At 35.8% G+C, this 21,791-nt stretch overlaps 3 protein-coding genes across 4 annotated transcripts; all 3 read left to right on the forward strand.

Moving 5' to 3' along the window:
* The first annotated feature begins 760 nt into the window (after positions 1 to 760).
* Positions 761 to 7,833, forward strand: LOC125846563 (serine/threonine protein phosphatase 2A 57 kDa regulatory subunit B' theta isoform-like). Its single transcript, XM_049526083.1, has 4 exons — positions 761 to 1,046; positions 1,154 to 1,282; positions 1,641 to 3,070; positions 7,005 to 7,833. Exons 3-4 carry the CDS (start codon positions 1,856 to 1,858, stop codon positions 7,362 to 7,364), a joined length of 1,575 nt encoding a protein of 524 aa, XP_049382040.1. The 5' UTR covers positions 761 to 1,046; positions 1,154 to 1,282; positions 1,641 to 1,855; the 3' UTR covers positions 7,365 to 7,833.
* On the forward strand, positions 7,551 to 12,597 carry LOC125846565 (uncharacterized). Of its 2 annotated transcripts, none has more exons than XM_049526085.1 (7): positions 7,551 to 7,694; positions 10,180 to 10,429; positions 10,525 to 10,607; positions 11,067 to 11,215; positions 11,308 to 11,357; positions 11,454 to 11,528; positions 11,895 to 12,597. In XM_049526085.1, exons 1-7 carry the CDS (start codon positions 7,667 to 7,669, stop codon positions 12,487 to 12,489), a joined length of 1,230 nt encoding a protein of 409 aa, XP_049382042.1. In that variant the 5' UTR covers positions 7,551 to 7,666; the 3' UTR covers positions 12,490 to 12,597. The 2 variants fall into 2 exon arrangements, with proteins under 2 accessions (XP_049382042.1, XP_049382041.1); XM_049526084.1 differs by having other exon boundaries at positions 7,554 to 7,694; positions 10,174 to 10,429.
* A 7,935-nt stretch (positions 12,598 to 20,532) lies between these two features.
* LOC125849119 (uncharacterized) lies at positions 20,533 to 21,778 on the forward strand. Its single transcript, XM_049529138.1, has one exon. The coding sequence runs from the start codon at positions 20,581 to 20,583 to the stop codon at positions 21,718 to 21,720; it is 1,140 nt and encodes a 379-aa protein (XP_049385095.1). The 5' UTR covers positions 20,533 to 20,580; the 3' UTR covers positions 21,721 to 21,778.
* Positions 21,779 to 21,791: the final 13 nt, after the last annotated feature.

Genomic DNA, 21,791 nt, shown 5'->3' on the forward strand with positions numbered 1-21,791 from the left:
TAAATTGTCCATGAAATACCTATGGTTTTCATACATAATAAATTCTCCATTATTTTTACAGACAATCAAATATGTTCGATAATTAATGCCCCCTCCTTCATCAAAACTATAAGAGGTAAATTTGCTTGAATAATATTATATCCAATTTCAATTCTCTTCTTTAAAATGACAATATAGCAATTTTGGTTGAATTTATTAGTCGATAAGTTATCTTTTAAATCATTATAGTTAGTACTTAGATCCATCTTAATTTGTGATTTATCGATATTGCATCTTCATATTAAATTATCTCAATTTTTCACCCTGCAAGAAAATTTGAACTCTTTACCTGATTTGGGACAATTTTTTTTTTTTAAATTAACTTTTTCGATTAAGTTAAATCTAATATCCATTTAAGATTGAACTATGTAAATTTGTATAGTTCAAAAATGAATGGAGGGAGTACAACTTTCTTCTACAAAACAGGAAAAATAGATGCATCTCTAATGACTACAGTTGGTAAGCTCCTAGGTACAATTTTCAACTCTCATCTTTATCCCTCACATTCTCCAATTCTCTTTAGACTTTTGAGGGTGAAAATGGTCAAATAACAAATTGTACCAAACTGGAATTATGGAGAATTTTTATTTTCTTATTATGGAGAAACTAATCTGTGGATTTGAGGTTGAAATATGTGAGAAAAAATGGAATAAAAAATAAATAAATCAAATGGACCAAGTAGATAAAATGAAAACAAATAGTAGTACAAAGAAGAGGAAAGTTGGAGAAAGAGAGTAAAAAAAAAAAAAAAAAAGAGGAAAGTTGGGAGACAAAATGGAAAGAGAAAATGGGGAGAACAATAATTCTTGCTAACCAAACACATCATCATCTAAGGAACAACAACCAGAGCTTGGTTTCCTCAAATCCATCATCCCCTTTTACTGTCTTCCCTTAATTTTGGGTTGTTTTCAGATTTGAAAATCACTCGCCCAAACTCTCAAAAATTCAATCTTTTTTCCCTACTATCCAGCTTTATTTTCTTGTTCACCACCAAAAACCAACTTAATGTAAGCATTAAAAGCTCATAAATTTTCCACCAAAATTATTTGTTATTGTTGTTTTCTTTGTTTCATCCTGTTTTTTGTGCTAAAGTTCCTTTCTTGGACTCTTGCAGGTGATTCTTGGTGAGGAATTTCATCTGGGTTTTTTCTTTCCTTCTAAAATCATGCCCAGATCTCAACATTATTTGATCTTGATGTATCACTATTAGTTGTTTGAATCTCAGATAAATGAAAGAATGAAGGTTGGTGAACATTTCTCCTCTTTTATTGCTATAAAAGAACATAAATTGGGTCAGAATTGTAAACTTGATATTTGAATTCCGATGTTTTATCTATTAATGGGTTGTTAATTTGCTGCATCTGGATTTGGGTTCATAAAGAACACATCTTTTTAAGAATTTAATGGGAGTAGCATGATGGTCTTGAAGAAAAAAAATGGTTTTTGTTAGAAATTAGAATAGTTGATAGATTTATTCCTCAAGATATAAGAAAGAAACTATGACTAACTCACTCAGTAGATATTTGGGATTTCTTGATTTTACTTCCCTTTATGTTATAATCTTGATTTCAATTGACGAGGAGATTCATTTGGTTATACAGGCGTAACTGTGGATTGTATGAAGCTTTTATGTTGGTTTAGGGTGGTGAAGATAAGAATTTTGTGAGTTGCATGATCCCCGTGGGTCACTTCAATTGGTTAAGTAATTGGATTTCTGCAGCTTTTAGACCTTTTTGATTGACAATGTGTCTTAAGTTTTGAGTGTTTTGATCAGCAAGCATTTTGGTCAACTTGAAGGAAGGTATAGTTTCAAGTGATGATCAAACAGATACTCAATAGGCTCCCACGGAAGCCGTCCAAGTCAGGAGACAATCGTGATGGAGGAACTTCTGCATTTCAGTCAAATGCTTCAAATAGTTCAAGAAGCAGTGACTTGTCTAATTCCCTACCAGGGAGTTTGAGTGCTTTATCTCTTTCAGGCGTCACTGGTTCTTCAGCTCCAGGACTGAATCATGGAGATAGACTTCCACAGGGTATAAATGCTAAGGTGAATGGACATGCAGCTGTTTTCTCGTATGAGGCATTGCCTAATTTGAGGGATGTACCAGCTTCTGAGAAGCAAAACTTGTTCATCAAAAAGCTGAACTTGTGTTGTGTCTTGTTTGACTTTTCTGACCCAACTAAAAACACGAAAGAAAAAGAGATCAAGCGTCAGACATTGGTGGAGCTAGTTGATTATGTTACTTCTGCAAATGGGAAATTTACAGAAATAGTCATGCAAGAAGTAATTAAGACGGTATCCACAAATTTATTCAGACCTCCTACTCCCCAGCCTCGTGAAAACAAAGTTTTGGAAGGTTTTGACTTGGAAGATGACGAACCGATGATGGACCCTGCATGGCCTCATTTACAAATTGTGTATGAGTTCCTTCTCAGGTTTGTGGCATCACCGGAGACTGATGCAAAATTGGCTAAGAGATACGTTGATCACTCATTTGTTCTAAGGTTACTAGATCTTTTCGATTCAGAAGATCCAAGAGAAAGAGAGTACCTGAAGACTGTACTTCACCGTATATATGGAAAGTTCATGGTGCACCGCCCATTCATTAGGAAATCAATCAACAATATATTTTATCGGTTTATTTTTGAAACTGAGAAACATAATGGAATAGCAGAACTCTTAGAAATTTTGGGCAGTATAATCAATGGATTTGCTCTACCACTAAAGGAAGAGCACAAGTTGTTCCTTGTTCGAGCTCTTATTCCACTTCATAAACCAAAATGCGTACAAATGTATCATCAGCAGTTATCTTACTGCATAACACAATTTGTGGAAAAGGACTGCAAGCTTGCTGATACTGTCATAAGAGGTTTGTTGAAATATTGGCCTATCACAAACAGTTCAAAGGAGGTAATGTTCATAGGTGAGCTGGAAGAGGTCTTAGAAGCAACTCAGCCTCCAGAGTTCCAGCGCTGTATGGTTCCCTTGTTTCGTCGGATCAATCGTTGCTTGAGCAGCTCACACTTTCAGGTTGGTTTTTTGGTTGATTTGGTACATTCTTTTTTCTGTTATTTCTTCGTTCCTAAAAGAATTCATGGGTCACTAGACTGAATCTTGCTATGCTTCGTAAATTTAGCTACCTCATAAAAAGGTTTGTAATAAGCTAAAAGTTGCTGAAATCACCAAACAATTGTGGCTTATGATCACTAAGAACATGTTAGTAAGAATTATGTGCAAGGGCTGACCAACATATGCTTAATGCTGAAGATTACAACTTTACTTTTATCAAAAAAAAATTATGTGCATGGTCTGATAGGAATTAAATTTAAAAAGCATGACAGAAAGTTCACTCTGTATTCCGTAGCAATCAGAAGTACAGGTTTGCTTGAAAGATAATTCTGTATAGTTTGAAATCCAAACTTTGTGACCACTAATACTTGACGTGATCACGTGAATATATATGGACAAACTGTATGTACTTGGAAAAGAATGGTACAAAATATTCATTTGATCATTATTCAATATAGTATTTTGCAAATTCAGGCAAGCGAATGCTGTAGAACTTAGAAAAACGCAGGCTGTTGGATTTTCTTACCCCACACAGACACAAAACTCTGAAGCTTCTAGGACAACTTTCTAATGGGTTTGGAAAATAAATGGGTGTACTACAATTGAACTGTGATGCATCAACTCACATGATGAATATGACAATCACTCAAGTTATAAGCTATGTTTGCGTGAATCCTTCATTTGTCCCGACATACCTGTGCCCGACGAGTGTGCTTTGTGCAAATTTTTCATTTTACTCTAAGTTATCAAAAACATTCATGTACTCATATTGAATACTTCCAAGCAACTGGACCACATATGTATTTGCAAACAAGAACGATCAACAGAGGTTGTAAGAACTGCATGAATTGTCCTGTTGCAACATGATACTAGCATAATATAGGTTTTTTTGATAAAGGTAAAGTTGTATTCATCAGCAATGAGGGTATGCTGGCAACCACCAAAAAGATTGACATCAGTGACCCAAAAAAAAAACAACTGAAGAAAGCTGCTACTAAACTTATAAAGAAGAAAAAAAGGTTTAAAATCTGTCCAGCATCCTCTATACCCTCCTCTTTACACAAAAAAAAAGAGAGTCTTCATACAATGCCATTTGATCATTTGTACTGATTCTGCAGTATTTTCAAGACACCTCTTGTTTCTCTCTCCAAATAGTCCACCATATACAAGAGGGTATCATGTTCCACTATTTCTTCTGGCTCTTACTCCCCTCTTTCCTCACCCAGCAACTAAGAAGGTCTGCGGTATGTTCTGGCACTGTCCAGTTTGTGTGGTGTTCTGCTTAGAAAAAGGCCCATAGTTGAGCAGTGACTTTGCAATGGAGGAATATATGGCTGTTAGTCTCTGTGGTGTTCTGCTTAGAAAAAGGCCCATAGTTGAGCAGTGACTTTGCAATGGAGGAATAGATGGCTGTTAGTCTCATTTGTCTCATTACACCGTGAACACCAAGAAGCTATTTCAATGCCTCTTCTTTGCAGCTTCTCATGAGTTAGGCATGCCCTCCTAGCCACTAGCCATGGAAAACGCCTCACTTTAGTTGGAACTTTATTCTTCCATTCCTTACTCCATGGTCCAGAGATTTCCCCTGGAAGTTCCTTCACTTTCCTATTGTACAATCTGCTGGCTGACAAGATGCCATCATGATTGTGTTTCCAAATCATTGAATCAACTTCCAGATTTGTACCCTTGAAATCATCTAGTGTTTGTAGCATGTTGGCTACTCTCCCTATCTCCCAGTCATTTAGTAACCTTAAATTCCACCCTTGTTCAGACAACCATTTTGCCAACCCCCCCCCCCCCCCCCCCCCCCCCCCCCCCCCCCCCCCCCCCCCCCAAGCTTCTACTCAGCAAAGCAGTTTGCCGTTTGACAAGATGTATTCTTTTACCTACCTTGATTCTCGACCAAAGGAAGTCCCATTGTAATTTATCAAGTCTTTCTTCCACTTTGGCTGGCATAGGGAATAGGCACATAACAAAGAGTCTAGTACAAAGTTTATCAGAATGGTTCTCCCACCAAAGGATAGATATTGAGATTTCCTGTTTGCCAGTTTCTTCTCAGTTTTTTCAATTATACCATCCCATATCACTAGCTCTTTATGGTTATTTCCAAGTGGCATACTTAGGTAAACAGTTGGGAGTTTTTCAATTCTGCACCCCAAATTGTTTTCCATGGCCTCTCTCTCTCTCTCTCTCTATATATATATATATATAGAGAGAGAGAGAGAGAGAGAGAGATGGTCCTTATCAATCCTCTGGCATTTCTATGTGTTATAAACCAGACAGGATTTGGTCATGTCTCCTGATCCAGTGGCTGATGTAGTGTTAGAATTATGAGTTCATCTGAATCCAGTAGCTTTAGCTCAGGCTATGTATATATATAAGAATAATTCACTAAATAAGTACAAATAATAGATTCTGAACCCAATAAACCAAATGGTTTGTGGTTGAATGTTGAACTCGAATCCATAAAGTTCAAATCATGGATTCACCTGTCTTGATCAAATCGATTTCGTTTCTCCTTTAGACACTCTAACCTGCTGCTTTTATTTTGGCCAAGGCTAGAGATGGCGTGTCTTCTCTGTTGTTACTTTCTAGGATAACCTGATAGAATGTCACCCTCCAACATAATCTGAGCATACAATTCAAAACCTTATGGCAATGAGTGGAGCGGCTCACGGCTTTATAAACTACTTTGGGAACCCTTATATAATAGATAACCGATGAGGGACAAGTGTATGCTCCAACACTCTCTCACGTTACACGTGGATTGAAAACTTCCTCTTTAATATTTGTTTGAAGAGTGGACCTTTTGTATGAAGAGATCAGGCTCAGTAGGATGAGGGTGGATGTGCAGTAGGAGAGACTAGAGAGTAGGCTCAATAAGATGAAGTGGGCCTGGAGATCACTACTAAAAAATCACTATTTTTCCACTGAAATTTGTTTAGTGGCTATTCATACAAATATTTTGATAGAATTAGCGAGAAAAGAAAAAATAGTGTAAAAATTAGGAAGCTTCCTAGTTGTTCCAGTGAGAATTTGTTTCCCACCATCCGTTTCCCAGTGAGTTGGTTCAGTGGGAAAATCATGTTTTATAGCACTAATTTCCCATTGATTCGCGATGGGAAAAACTCTATTTCTAGTAGTGGATGAGAGAGAGAGTAGGCTTAACAGTCTAAGGAGTGGGTGGTGGAGCAAAGTTAGTGGCTTGATGGATTGAACTGAATTGAGAGAATCCCAAAGCGGCTTGATGGTTTCAGTTTGAAAGAGAAGAACAGAACAATACCCTAGGTAGAGAGAAGAAGATGGTTGTGAAATGGGCTTACCTTGGCTTGCTATAATATTGTATGAACTAAATCTGAGCATCAAACTCAAAACCGTGACACTATTAGTGGAGTGACCCAGGACATTATAAATCCTTTTAAAGATGCTTACCCGACCAATAAGGGACAAGTATATGCTCTAACATTTATGATTATAATAAAACCAATGATAAATGGACATATGATGTAGTGTGACTACAGATACAACAAGACACAGATCAACCTAGTTTCAGTGTTAGATTAGATATGGTTAGAAAGACTAGGAAAGACCAAATATGTGGCTCTTTAATTCAACAGTTTTTCATGTAATTAGGAGATATATTGGAGGCTTAACTCACCTACCCCTTTCCTAGAAGGTAGTTGTGGAGTTGAGTGCTCTTTAGGTGTATTGGTTTGGCTGTTAATGGTAATATTTACATTTGTTACCAAAAAAAATGTAGTGTGGTTATTTGGTAGAATGAGATAGAACGGATCCATTTGGTCATACATCTGCAGCTTCCTTCACCCCCTACTCCCTCTCCCCATGTGACAAATTGTTTTTCATTTTCACTCTGTTCAAATCTTTGCATTGACAGGTGGCTGAGCGGGCTTTGTTCCTGTGGAACAATGATCATGTTGAGAACCTAATCAAACAAAATCGTAAAGTCATATTACCAATAATCTTTCCTGCCTTGGAAAAGAATGCGAGAGGCCACTGGAATCAGGCAGTACAAAGCTTGACATTGAATGTCCGCAAAATCTTCTCTGATGTTGATCCTGAACTCTTTGAAGAATGTTTGCGCAAATTTGAAGAAGATCAGGCTCATGAAGAAGAGAACAAGACAAAACGTGAAATGACTTGGAAACGGTTAGAGGAGATTGCAGCAATGAAAGCTGCTAGCAATGAGCCAGTGCTAGTTTCTCATAGGATAACTCCCAATTCATCCACAGGCTAGAGACTGGTATATGTCTCAATGTTACTTCAACCTTGATGAGCTGACCTCTATGCTAATCGAGGATGGGAATTGTCTCAAAGGAGGTGGATGAGTCACGTCTCCTTGTTTGTTCATACCATGATACTTTCCTTAAAGTTGGTTTCCCAGGTCTCTCAGTGAACAGATGGATACTGGCTCTATTTGGGTTCCGATGCAACGACTGTACATATGGAATTGCGTGACAGCGCTTCAAGGTTTTATATTCTGCAAGTGCAGAAGTAGCTGGAGTTAATTTGGTATTCTTTTTGTTGGATTTACAAGTGATGAGATTGAAAGAACATCATTCTTCAGGTAGCTTTAAGATTATTTTTTTTGCATCTAGTTTTCCTTCTAGTCTGTATTATCACATATATGTTTGGCACGAAATGTTTCTGTAGATAATCTTCTGGATAAAGGCACACAATGTCGAATGACCTTACTCTTTGAATTTGCCATTGCTGGCCATTAAGCTTCTCAGAGAAGACATATCTGCTGGTGAATGGCTGCTAGCTGTTCTGCTAAGACAATTGGCAGTTGAATTTTCATTTCCACTAGGCAATAATAGGCAAACCTTCTAGCTTTGATTACACTTCTTCGAGTTGGAGGGTCTATCGGAAACTTCTCTACCCCATATTCTCTTCAGAACTTACTCGTTAGATTACATTGATTGTGTTGTTTGTTTGTAATAGGCAAACCTTGGAAAATTTAGGGAAAAGTAAAAGGACCTCTATATATACCCTTGAAACTAGTGGAGGTACACATAAGTTGGCCTACTAATCTATGTTTAAGTGAAATTTGATTATATTGGCAAAAACTGAATAAATTTCACGACATTTTCTCTTAGAAAGTTCTTCTGCGTATATATTTTTTTCTTAAAGATATTTTCATTGATCATTTTTTTACTTGGAAATGATAAATGGAGGTCAAAAACTGTCGTCAAACTACTTCAATCATAAATTGCAGTTGGAGGTTAAAAAATAACCATTGCAAGTTAAATTTTTCTTGCGAGAAGTCCTGTTTTTAAAAAGGTTTTCGTAAGTGATATTTTAATGTAGATCCTATATTTGTATTAAAAAATTAATTTTTTTTATTTTACACTTGTGAACCCCCAAACAAATTGATTTAGAACCCCCCAAACTCCTAATCTTGGCTCCGCCTCTGAGTCAGCAACACTCTATATATCCACAATCGCTCCACCTTCATCCCTTTCCCCACAACCCTCCACCCCTCACGAACCATGTTTTGTTGGAAAATAAAGTAGTCAATCTTGCAAAATGTTGTGGGTTAACTTATGACTAATTATTTTGTCATATAACAGAATTGGTTTGCGATTTTGCAAATATTTGCATATTTCTAAAATTGAACATGAAAATGGACTTCATGGCACAACATAATTACTTACTCAAGCCTTGGAAACCTCTAGTCAGTGGCGGATCTAGAATTTTTGTTGAGGGGGTTCGAAGTATAAAGAAGTAAACACTTAAAAGTTACAAGATGAAAAATCGAGTGACATGGGAGGAAAATTTTAATTTTAATCCGCTATATTTAACTTATATTGTCATGTTGTGTTTATGTTCTTTCTACTTTTACCCTGGTTCATCGATCTTTTAAATTTTCTAGTGTTTTTCCTTTTATTTTGCAGTATTCTACTTTTTAGATTTTTTTCTAAATTTTGAATTAGTGCACATTTAATCATATGTTACTTTAAAAACCATCAAGATTCTTTAGAAAGGTGTAAAGATCGAGTTACTAATATTATAGTGCATATTCCGAAGATAAATAAATGACATCGTCGATTTTTTTAGTTCATTTAATTCAATTTACTAGGTTAATCATTTGTTTAAAAAAACAAATTATGAACCAATCAAAATAATTTAGTTTAGTTTTAATCTCTTTAGAATTGACTTGAAAATAATAAGAAAGAGATACAATAACATTAAGAAAGAATTCAATTAAAATAGATTTTATTAAAAGAATATTCACAACTTTTAAAATTTTCCATTCGATTAATCTTAATTTACTTTATTTTATATAATAGTTTTCTAATTCAATTTTAAATTTAATAACAATACATCATTTTCTCAAAGAGTTTCTTTAAGTTAGTACATGAGAAGAGATTTATGTGGAAATAAAACGAGCAATATAAATAAGAAGAATAAAAGATAAAAATATAAAAAATGTGGCTAATAAATTTAAACAAAGATAAATTGAGAAAAAGAGATAACATAAAAAGAAAATTTTAAAAAATAAATAAAAATAATATAGTTTTAGATTGAATTAAAAAATAATGAGGCCTTTTATTGGGTATTTTAAGCCCAAAACAGAGCCCATCTCAGCCTTTTCAAAGCAATAAAAAAAGTTAAAACTTATTGCACTCACCGAGAATCGAACTCGGAACCTGCGGTTTAAAAATGAAACCCCTTACCAGTGAGCCAGCTCCTCTTTTGGTTGTTGAGGGGGTTCATTTTAGTATCTATACGCTTAAAATCAGATTTTTTTTTTTATATATATATACAATGTAATTTTTCGACAGGGGTTCGTGAACCCCCTAAGATCAACATAGGTCCGCCCCTGCCTCTAGTTTGGTTAGCTTACGAGTTAGTTTGGAAGGTCGTAATTTGCATGAATTAAGGATTAAACTCATTAGTTTTATAGAATCTACACCACAAGGACAAAACGTGAAAGAAAAAAAAAACTAGCCGTTACATTGGAAATATAACCGTTAATGCCAAAAAGCTGCATCCATTTTCTCACAAGCAAATCTGAGCAATCAAAGTTTGTTTCCTCTAAGAAACAGGGGAATCTCAATACAGAATGGTGAATGAAGAGTTGAAGAAGAGTCCCAAAAATCCAAAAACCGTTAATGGAGAAAACCGCGAGGGGTTGTTCAGCCCAAGATTCAAATCAGTGGCTGCAATGGCGGGTTGGGACGAAGAAGCTCTTTTGATAGCTAGTTTTGTTGTCGAAGAAACTCCTGATCGCCAGCATAAACAAAAGAAACTTACTGGTTTGCAGCATTTTGTGACTCCGCCTTCGAATTCCAGAAGGTAATTAAGCTGTCAAATTGAACTTTCTCTGATTAAATTCTGGGAAATACTTTTATTTGAGTGATTGGAAATGCTCAAATTTCTGATTTTTCTAGGAAACGAAGGGCTCAAAAGAGAAGCCCGGCTTCCATACATGTTGCTGTTATTGATCTTGATGATGATGACACTGCAAAAACAGGTTCTCTTATCTTTTTTCAAATCCCAATTTACCGGACACCTTTTGATTTGACACAAAATTTAACAAAAAGAGAACACTTTTGAAATTCGTAGACTTAAACATTCCTCACGGTTTGTGTGATTATATATTATTTCATTAAGGGATATATTAAAAAGGAAAGCATGTCGCATAAATTTGGACAGTGGAGTACTAATTTGCTTCCCCAAATTAGTTGGTGGCTCGCTGAAAAAAATGGGACTAAATTGATAGGGCGAGTCTTTTGTATGAATTTTTATTATCGATTTTGGAACTGTTGCATTCTAAGCCTCAACCATTTGAGACAAAGTTAAGGTTCTCCAATGCTAAAGTTTCATTTAAGGTTCTCAAATAGCCAAAATCCAATGAGTAAATCTTAATCTCAACATGTTACAACTTACAAGGCTACAAGTAATAAAATAATTTCATTACACTTTTGAGCAGAAAATGAGAAAAAGAAGCCAGAGCAAAAATTCACTGGAAAAGGAGATAAGGAAGGAGTTGAAGCATCAGAAGAATACGGCTCTTGTGTTTCCTCTTCTGGTTCAGCCATTCTGTGTACCGATCGACTTCGTGAAGAACTTTCTTGTGCTGTAAGAGTTTGAGTGTCCATTCTTGAATCCTGATAGCCTTTTTATTGACATTTCCAATTTCATCTTAGAGTGTTGTTCAATTGTATTTGTAGATCTGTTTGGAGATATGTTTTGAACCGAGTACCACTCCTTGTGGACACAGGTATTGGCATTCACATCAACTCAGATTCATACAACAATACTCAGTAGAAATTTCCAGTTATATGTTCTGACTCATTTCTCCCAATCATGTCTATAGTTTCTGTAGAAAGTGTTTGCAATCTGCTGCAGACAAATGTGGGACGCGATGCCCCAAGTGCAGACAGCTTATCAGGTACTCCCTCCATTTCAATTTGTTTGTTTTACTTTTCTTGTTGGTCCGTTTCAAGAAAATGTCTCTTCCGTTTTTTGACAACTCAAGAACATTTTCGTACATTCGTACATATCTTTAGCTTAAGACCATAAGATTCAAATGTCTTATTTACTTTCTTAAACCAGACCAACAAATTGAAATGGAGGGACTATAATATTGGAGGGGGAGGAGATTTTATTTAAACAAGAGAAGAATGATTAGCCTTGTAATTTCTATCTGAAAGGTCACATTTTCAGAGATGATACTTCTAATTATTCATTTGAGGTTTGCAAAATTTCAAACTTTTTAGAATTGATGTGAGATGATCTTAACACATGATTTTTGCAGCAATGGAAGATCTTGTACTGTAAACACAGTCCTTTGGAATACAATTCAACTACTATTTCCTAAAGAAGTAGAAGCAAGAAAAGCAGCTGGAACCTTAAATAGTAAAGAAGTTCAGCATCAAAATCCATCAAAAATTGTTGCCAGTCATTCTAATGTTTCAAGAAGCAGAACAGTAAGGGCCCTAGCATCATTACATAATCCAGATTCGGGATCTCGAAATCCACAGCAAACGAACTTTCACTCTATTTCAAGAAGCAGAATAGATAGGATCCTAGCGTTACATAGTCCAGATTCTGGATCTCAAAATGCACAACAAAGGAACTCTCACTCTATGAGAAGACAAAATGTGAGGCCTTCTGGGACGTCAAGCAGAAATGGAAACATTAGCACAAGTACAAGGAGAGAATCACCACCAAGACAAGATGAGGATGCTGCATTGGCACTGCAACTGCAGAGAGAGGAGCACAAGGAGACATTTAGGACAAGGCGCTCTGACAAGCAGTATAAAAATGCTCTTGCTCTAGCCAGAGCAAATTTGAGGGCCATGGCATCAACAGCTATTAACAACATTCGTGTTAGAGGGCGAGGAGCATAGAGTTAGATTTCCTAATGTGGAGCCACTAATGAACGAACTTTTTTACTCTTTAAATTTGTTTCAGCCACCAATGAACGAACTTTGTATGCACGGAGAATTCAATGAATATGTTGATGACACAATGAAACACAAGTATGTGACTGCATTATCTACATATGAATTCAGATTCTAACTACCAAAAAGAACAAAACATTCTGCCTGCCAATAAACTAATAAAGGAGTAGGAATATAAGATTCATATTGATAATCCCTAACTGAGAACAATCCAGCAAAACTCTTCACTAAAGCCTCCGCAAAAGAAAAATTAAGTTCTAAAATGGTGCTCGACCATATAATAGAGCAAATCCCTGGTAATGTTGTTCAAAGAAATGATTTTTTTTGGAGAACTATAAAAGACTACTTGAGAAAAAAAAATAAAACGTGGGATTACATCCCAGAGAAAACTCGCAACTAAAATCTTGCTAACGTATGAGTCAGTTTTTCCTTTTTCACTCTCATATGAGAGAGTTGGCATCCTATGAATAAAAGGATCCAACATGTTTTCAACACATTCAATTACATCGATAGGAAAAATGAGAAAGTAAAGCTTAATAAATACATGTTAGTATTGAAACGGAAACACGACTGCCTATCCAAAGAAGTATTGGAGAGAGTGATTAGACATGATATAACGCATCTTCAGCCTATTGAGGACATGGACCATAGATGAGAAGGTAGGAGGTCACGAATAAAGGTAGAAGGTTAGTAGGCAGTTAAGATTTGTCTTATTACTAGCCTATGCATGTTGTCTAAGGCTTTTGGTTCCTGATATCACTTGTTCATGTGTTTAGGTGATTCACACCTTGCATATATGTTCCGCACTGCTTTGCTTTTGTACTAGCTGTATTATTGTAATACTTACTTTAGATATCTCACATTGTTAGTTGTTTCCTGTGCTTCGATTATCACACGACTTGTTGTTCACCGTGTAGTTGCTATGTTTCTACATTGTTCCCTTCTTCTTTGTATTTAGATTTGTTGAACTCGAGCCTATTAATTTAAAAACAGCTAAACTTGTAAGAAAATAGGAACCTTGCCTATGTCTGAAATAGGGGCTTGACATAGGCTATTTTTGCAGTTTGTTCAAAACAACTACATTGGGTACCCGGCCCAATTCATACCGAACGTACATCGTCTCCCCATGCTGACCAAAATTCTTACAGATTCCATTTTGCTCTGTCTTTTCCCTAATAATGAAAGCAACTAAGTTCAATGTTTTTACCCTAATAATGAAAGCAGCCCATCACTGACTTCGCCATAGAAATTTGCTTATTACCTCCACATGCAAGATGCAACACTCGATATATCTACAATCACTCCATCTTCACTCAGGGGCGGAGCCAATATTAGCTGTTTGGGGGTTCTAAATTTTCTTCCCTTTCCTTAAGCATTGAGTTGTCAACAGTTTTGTTAGGGATTCACAAGTTAATACATATATATTTAATTAATTTTCTAGTACAAATACAAGGTCTACGGAAAAGCTGTTGGGTTTGTCCGAACCCCCACCTAGCTCCGTCCTTGCCTTCACCCCTAACCCCACAACCCTCCACCCCTCACGAACCATGCTTAGTTGGAAAATAAAGTACTCAATCTTGCAAAATGTCGCGTGCTATGACTAACTTTTTTGTCATATAACACGATTGGTTCGTGATTATGCAAGTATTGAATTTCTAAAATTGAACATGAAAATGACTTCATGACACGACATAACTACTCAAGCCTTTCAGAACTCTAGTTTGGATAGCTTACGAGTTAGTTAGGGAGGTCATAATTTGCATGTATTGAGGACTAAACTCATTTACTTTTTATATAATCTAACGTCACATGTATTAAATACGGCAAGACTAAAACTGACGAAAATCTTACGAAAAATACTTCATTAGACGTGTTAAACATTGTTCTTAAAGATTCTCAAGATTCAACAAGCTCTTCTAGTGTAAAACTAGAAGCCAAAATGTAACAAAGATTAAAAAGAAAACCCATCATAACTAAGTATAGACGGAAGAATTAGAAGATAGATTTTTTGTGCCTCCCTATTCTCACAAAAAGAAAATATATTTTCTACTATCCACAATGGTTGAAGAACAATATATACTACTCCTATCCAACAATAGTTGTCCACTTTTGATTTTGCACACTTCTTAAGAAACTATAAATATAAAAGTATTTTTACTATATCACCCTTTGAAATACTCCCTCTGTCCCTAATTACTTGTCCACTTTTCATTTTTTAGTTGTCCTTAATTACTTGTTCATTTTGACAAATCAAGAAATGACAAATTCTTTTTACCTATTATACCCTCAATTAATTACTTTGAAATGATAGAACTTAATAAAAATCTTAAGTTTTTAATTCATCTACTTCATAATTAATATGGGTAAAATGGTAAACTCACTATGTCAATCATTGTTTTCTTAATGTGTGTGTCAATTAAAAAATGGACAAGTAATTAGGGACAAATGGAGTATAATAAATACAATGTCTAAAAAAATGTAATAAAGAAAAAATTATAATTAATGATAAGAGTAAATTAGAAACTAATTATAAAATTATCCATTGATTTCATAAAAAGAGAGTATCCACAAGCAAGTTATTAGTGGCGAAATAAAAAAGAACAAAGTCAAATTTTGTAATCAACCGAAGTTTAAACGAGAGAGAGGGGCCGAGAGGCCAGAAAAAAAAAAGAGTAAAAGGAGAGTATTATTTTTTTGCTGTTAGTCATTGCATTTGAAAGATGGAATTGAAAGCTATTTAAAGAAGGGAAAATGCATAAGTACCCCCCAGCCTATACCCGAAATCCCAGAGACACACCTAANAATTGGAAAACATTTTCCGAAAAATGTTTTCCTTCATACCAAACACACCCTAAGTATAGACAGAAGAATTAGAAGATAGATTTTTTGTGCCTCCCTATTCTCACAAAAAGAAAATAGATTTTCTACTATCCACAATGGTTGAAGAACAATATATACAACTCATATCCAACAATAATTGTCCACTTTTGACTTTGCACACTTCTTAAAAAACTATAAATAGAAGAGCATTTTTACTATATCACCCTTTGAAATATAATAAATACAATGTCTAGAAAAATCTAATAAAGAAAAAACTATAATTAATGATAAGAGTAAATTAGAAACTAACTATAAAATTATCCATTGATTTCATAAAGTCCTCAAATATTATTGGACATCCCAAAACAGTATAGTGAATAACTATAATTAGACGGAGGGAGTATTAATAGACAAGTGATAAAATTTTTTTTTGTCCTTTTCTGATTTGTCAAAATAGACAAGTAATTAGAGACAACCAAAAAAGAAAAAATGAACAAGTTATTAGAAAAAAGGGAGTATCAACAAGCAAGTTATTAGTGGCGAAATAAAAAAGAACAAAGTCAAATTTTGTAATTAACCGAAGTTTAAAAGAGAGAGAGGGGCCGAGAGGCCAGAAAAAAAAAAAGAGAGTAAAAGGAGAGTATTATTTTTTTGCTGTTATTCATTGCATTTGAAAGATGGAATTGAAAGCTATTTAAAGAAAGATGAAACTAACCAAAAGAAGTTGTCCTCACAAAGGACTTTCAAAATGCCAATACTTCTCTTTCAGTTGCCAACTTTCCTAGTAAGAAAAAGCTTCTCCAACACACTAAACATTTGGCTTTGTAAATACACTTCAAAATAAATTCATTTGAAATAAAAATTTACTTACAAATCTGAGCAATCAAAGTTAGGTTCCTCAAAGAAACAGGGGAATCTCAATACAGAATGGTGAATGAAGAGTTGAAGAAGAGTCCTGTTAATGGAGAAAAACGCGAGGAGTTGTTCAGCCCAAGATTCAAATCAATGGCTGCAATGGCGGGTTGGGACGAAGAGGCACTTCTGATAGCTAGTTTTGGTGTGGAAGAAACTCCTGATCGACAGCATAAACAAAAGAAACTTACTGGTTTGCAGCATTTTGTGACTCCACCTACGAATTCCAGAAGGTAATTTTGCTGTAGAATTGAACTTGATCTGATTAAATTCTCCGCAATTCTTTTATGAGGGTAATTGGAAATTCTCAAAGTTTTGATCTTTATAGGAAACGAAGGGCTCAGAAGACGAGCCCTGCTTCCGTTGGCCTTGCTGTTATTGATCTTGATGATGATGACACTGCAAAAACAGGTTCTCTTTATCTTTTGTCAAATCTGAATTCTTTGGTGTTATGATTTGCCAGTATGTACAACCAGTAGTTTATTTTTTTTTGGTTTTCCAGTTGGTGTTCGGAACCTCCATTGGAGCTCCGACTAGATTCGGATTGCGCTCTGCAAGGCCCATTCGGGGGTGGCGCTCCAGGATTTTCTCCATACATCTCTGGTTAAGGGTGAAACACTCCCATCAGTACACCACAACCCATGATGGTTACAACCAGTAGTCTACTACTTCACTCCATCCCAATTTACACGACACCTTTTGATTTGACATAAAATTTAAGAAAAAAGAGCCCTCTGAAATTTATGGTGTTAAACACTGCTTGACTATTCGTGTGACTATAAATTATTTCATTAAAAGTAAAAAGAGGGCATTCCTTTTAGAAAGATTAAAAAAGAAAGCCTGTCACATACTTGAGACATTGGAGTACTACTTTGTTTCCCCAAATTAGTTGGTGGCTTGCTGGGATAACTGGGACTATATTGATAGGGCGAGGCTTTTGTATGAATTCTTAATATTCATTTTGTTCAATTTTGGAACTGTTCCATTCTGGGCCTCAACCATTTGAGACAAACTTTTAAGGTTCTCTAATACTAAAGTTTCATTTAAGGTTCTGTAATAGAAGCCAGGGCCAAAATCCAATGAGAATCTTAATCTCAACATGTTTACAAAGCTGTAAGTAATAAAATAATTTCATTTCACTTTTGAGCAGAAACTGAAAAGAAAGAGCAAAGATTCACTGTAGAAGGAGTTGAAGCATCAGAAGAACAGGACTCCTGTGTTTCCTCTTCTGGTTCAGCCATTCTGTGCATGGATCCACTTCGTGAAGAACTTTCTTGTGCGTAAGAGTTTGTGTCCAGTCTTGGATCCTGATGCCTTTTTATTGACATTTCCAGCTTCATCTTCGAGTTGTTCAATTGTATTTGCAGATCTGTTTGGAGATATGTTTTGAACCGAGTACCACTCCTTGTGGACACAGGTATTGGCATTCACATCAACTCAGATTCATACAACAATACTCAGAAGAAATTTCCAATTATATGTTCTGATTTATTTGTCTATAATAGTTTCTGTAGAAAGTGTTTGCAATCTGCTGCAGACATATGTGGGACGCGATGCCCCAAGTGCAGACAGCTTATCAGGTACTCCCTCCGTTTCAATTTGTTTGTATTACTTTCCCTTTTAGTCCATTTCAAAACGAATGTCCTCTTTCTTTTTTTGGGAACTCTTTAATTTTAATTTTCTATGTGAATGTTTAAGACTACAATATTAAAGGACATTTTGGTATATTCTACGGACCTTTTGTTATGACTATAAGATTCAAAATCTTCTTTACCTTCTTAAATTCCGTGTCAAGTCAAAACCAGACAAATAAATTGAAATAGAGTGAGTATAATATTAGCATTTCTGAATACTTTTATAAAGCTGGAGGGGTAGATTTTATTTGATAAGAAAATAATGATTTGCCTTATAAGTTAAAAGGTTACATGTACAGAGAGATGACACCTCTAATTATTTATGTGAGGTTTGCCAAACTTTGAGGGTCTATCCGAAACAACCTCTCTACCCAGAAAAAGGTAGGGTAAGGTTTGCATACATCTTACCCTCCCCAAAACCTTCTTGTGCGATCACATTGAGTATGTTGTTGTAGGTTTGCGAAATTTCAGAACTTTTTAGAATTGATGTGTGATCGTAACAAATGATTTTTGCAGCAATGGAAGATCTTGCACTGTGAACACAGTCCTTTGGAATACAATTCAACTACTATTTCCAAAAGAAGTAGAATCAAGACAAGAAGCTGGAGATTTAAATAGTAAAGAAGGTCAGCATCAAAATCCAGCAAGAAACGGAGACATTAGTTTAAGGACAAGTATAGAATTACCACCAAGCCAGGATGAGGATGCTGCCTGGGCATTGCAACTGCAGAGAGAGGAGTACTCACGAGGACACATTTAGGACATGGCGCTCTGATGAGCAGTAGAGGAATGCTCTTGCTCTAGCTAGAGCGAATTCGAGGGCCATGTCATCAACAGCCATTAACAACATTTGTGTTGGAGGACATGGGACATAAAAATATTTTACAGAGACCAATAATTTCAATAAGTTAAACTTCCCTACTAGAAACTACCCCTTCTGGCTGCTTATTCATTTCGCTTCAGTACCTATGATATTACAGGTGGCCTCAAGTGACTTCAGAGTCAAAAGTGAATAAAAACTCTAAGCTGGTGCAGAATTTTTTACTCATCTTATGGTAATGAGTGTTAATAAGTAAAACCCAAATGACATTAGCTGCGACAATGGATTAACGTCGAGAATTATAGTGGACCTGTGATATGCAAGACAATACATAAGAAATAATGTAAAATATCCTCTCTCTTTTTCAACTTTTAAAATTAGATTCATCCACGAACAATGAACTTTGTATGCACAGAGAGTTCGCCAAAGATCTTGGGAATTCTTTTGGTTATGGTGCATTTCATGAAACAGGCTTGTATGGTCCCGGGATATGGGTGTCTGATTCTTGTGGACTAACGGAAAAAGTACAACCTGTAAATTTGGGGTGGGGAAGGTTTGATCCTTTTGTTCCAGGTGGAATAACCTCTCATCATTGCAGCAGGAACATTGGACATATTAGCCGGCCTGTTCCATCTTAATGAAACACAATTATCTGACTACATTATGCACAAATGAAATCAGATCCTAACCACCTAAAAAGAACAAAACATTTTACAACAACAACATATACATCCAGTATAATCCCACCTAAAGAACAAAACATTCTGCATGCCAATATTCACTAAAGGATAAAAGAAACAAAGATAAAGGATAGAATTAGGAATATAAAATACATATTGATAATCCAAAACTTAGAACAATCCAGCTAAAGTGTTTACAAAACTTTCCGCGAAAGAACTGATTTTTCTTGGAGAACTGTAAAAGAGTACTACTTGAGCAAAATAACATGTGAGATCACAATAAGAGTAAACTCACAATTAAATATCTTGCTAACTTATGAGTCATTTTTTTCTTTTTCACTCTCATATGAGAGAGTTTTCATCCTATGAACAAAATGATCCAACATGTTTTCAACACATTCAATTACCTCCCTAGGAAAAATGAGAAGCTTAATAAATACATGCTAGTATTGAAAAGTAAACACACCTACATATCCAAAGAAGTATTGAGTAGAGGTGATTAGATATGATATGATATGACACATCTTAAACATGGCCTTGGTCGTGGATAAGGGTAGAAAGTTAGCAGGCAGTTAAGAGTTGTCTTATTACTAGCCTTTTGGTACCTAATAGCACTTGTTCATGTGTTTAGGTGATTCACACCTTGCATATATGTTCTGCACTGCTTTACTTTGTACTAGTCGTATTATTGTAGTTCTTACTTTAGACATCTCACATTGTCAGTTGGTTGTTGTGTTTCGATTATCCTACTACTTTGTTTTTCACTGTGTAGTTACTATGTTTCTACATTGTTTGGATTTGTTGTACTCGAGCCGAGAATCTTTCAAAAATAACCTCTCTATCTCCACGAGGTAGTGGTAAGGGTCGTGTATATTCTATCCTCCACATACCCTTTGTGGATTTCACTAGATACGTTGATGTTGTAAACACACCTGCCTATGTCTGAACTTCAGACTCGGCCCAACAGAAGTTTATTTGAAGCGGTTAAACTTGCAATAATATAGGAACTTTTGGCTATGTCTGAAATAGGGGCTTGAAATAGGCTGTTTGTGCACTTTGTCCAAAACAACTATATCGGGTACCCGGCCCAATTCATACAGAACGTACATCGTCTCCTCCATTCTGACCAAAAATCTTACAGATTTCATTTTTGCTCTGTTTTGCCCTAATAATGAAAGCAGCTAAGTTCAATGTTTTTACCCAATTCCGTTTCTTGTTTTTCAATTCTAAAACCCTAAATCCCTTAAACCCTAACACATTCAGATTCCTCACTGTAGCTGCTGTCTTGCCGTCTCCTGAAAAATCTCCAGAAGACCAAACTGAAGAAGAACTCAGTAGTACTCCCAAAGACTCAGCAGATTTGTTTAAGCAATGGGGTTGCACTGACGATGACATTTCCAAGATTTTTCAGCGACGCCCGTCTTTGCAAAGAATGGAACTCAAACTCCTTGACTCAAAGCTCAAAATACTGAGTGAGTTAGGTTTACCATCCTCTGATCTCACCAGGATTATTAATTGCCGTCCTCGTTTCCTTGATTGTCGGATTAATCGTTGCTTGGAAGAACGCCTTGAGTTTTTCCAGACTTTGTTTGGTACTAAAGAAATTCTTCTTAAGGCCATTGTTCGAAATCCGTCTTTGCTTACTTATGACTTCCATAAACAGATTAAACCAATTGTTGCATTTTATGAACAATTGGGTCTTAGCAGAAGTGAGTTAGTTTCCATGCTTTTAGCTCGACCAACTCTGATACCAAGAACCTCTTTGGATGATGAGAAGATGGATTATATTCGAAGAACCGGTGTGGAAAAGGGTACTACAATGTATAAACATGTGGTTGCGTTGTTTGCTATTTCGCGGTCCGAGACTATCCGTCAGAAGGTGGCTAATTTGGAGAAACATGGGTTTACTGAAGATGAAGTCTTTAGGCTTTTTGGAAGGTCTCCATTTTTGTTAACATTGTCTGTTGATAAGGTTCAGAGAAACATGACTTATATATTGGGTACAATGAAGCTTTCTGCAAATTTGGTTCAAGATAACCCGTGTTTGCTGTTCCTGAATTTGGAGACTGCCATAAAGCCAAGGTATTTATTAGGGGCAAAGCTAGATGATATGGGTCTGGTTCCTCGTGTGAAAGGTCCTTCATTGTTAAGAGCAATGAGAATGACAGAAAAGCGGTTCATCAAGGCCTTTGTAAATTGCCATCCAGAAGATGTGGCTCATGAATTGATGGAGTACTATACAGGAGTTAAACGTGTTAGAAGGTTGGCAGAATCCTCCAAGAAACAATTGTACAGAGGATTTCCCTTTTGAACACATGTCCCAACAGAGGCTTTTCCCATTATCATTTGACTCTGTTTGTTATGGAAATTCTTCATTTTTCA

The sequence above is a fragment of the Solanum stenotomum genome, chromosome 12, assembly GCF_019186545.1.
Source record: "Solanum stenotomum isolate F172 chromosome 12, ASM1918654v1, whole genome shotgun sequence".
NCBI lineage: Eukaryota > Viridiplantae > Streptophyta > Magnoliopsida > Solanales > Solanaceae > Solanum > Solanum stenotomum.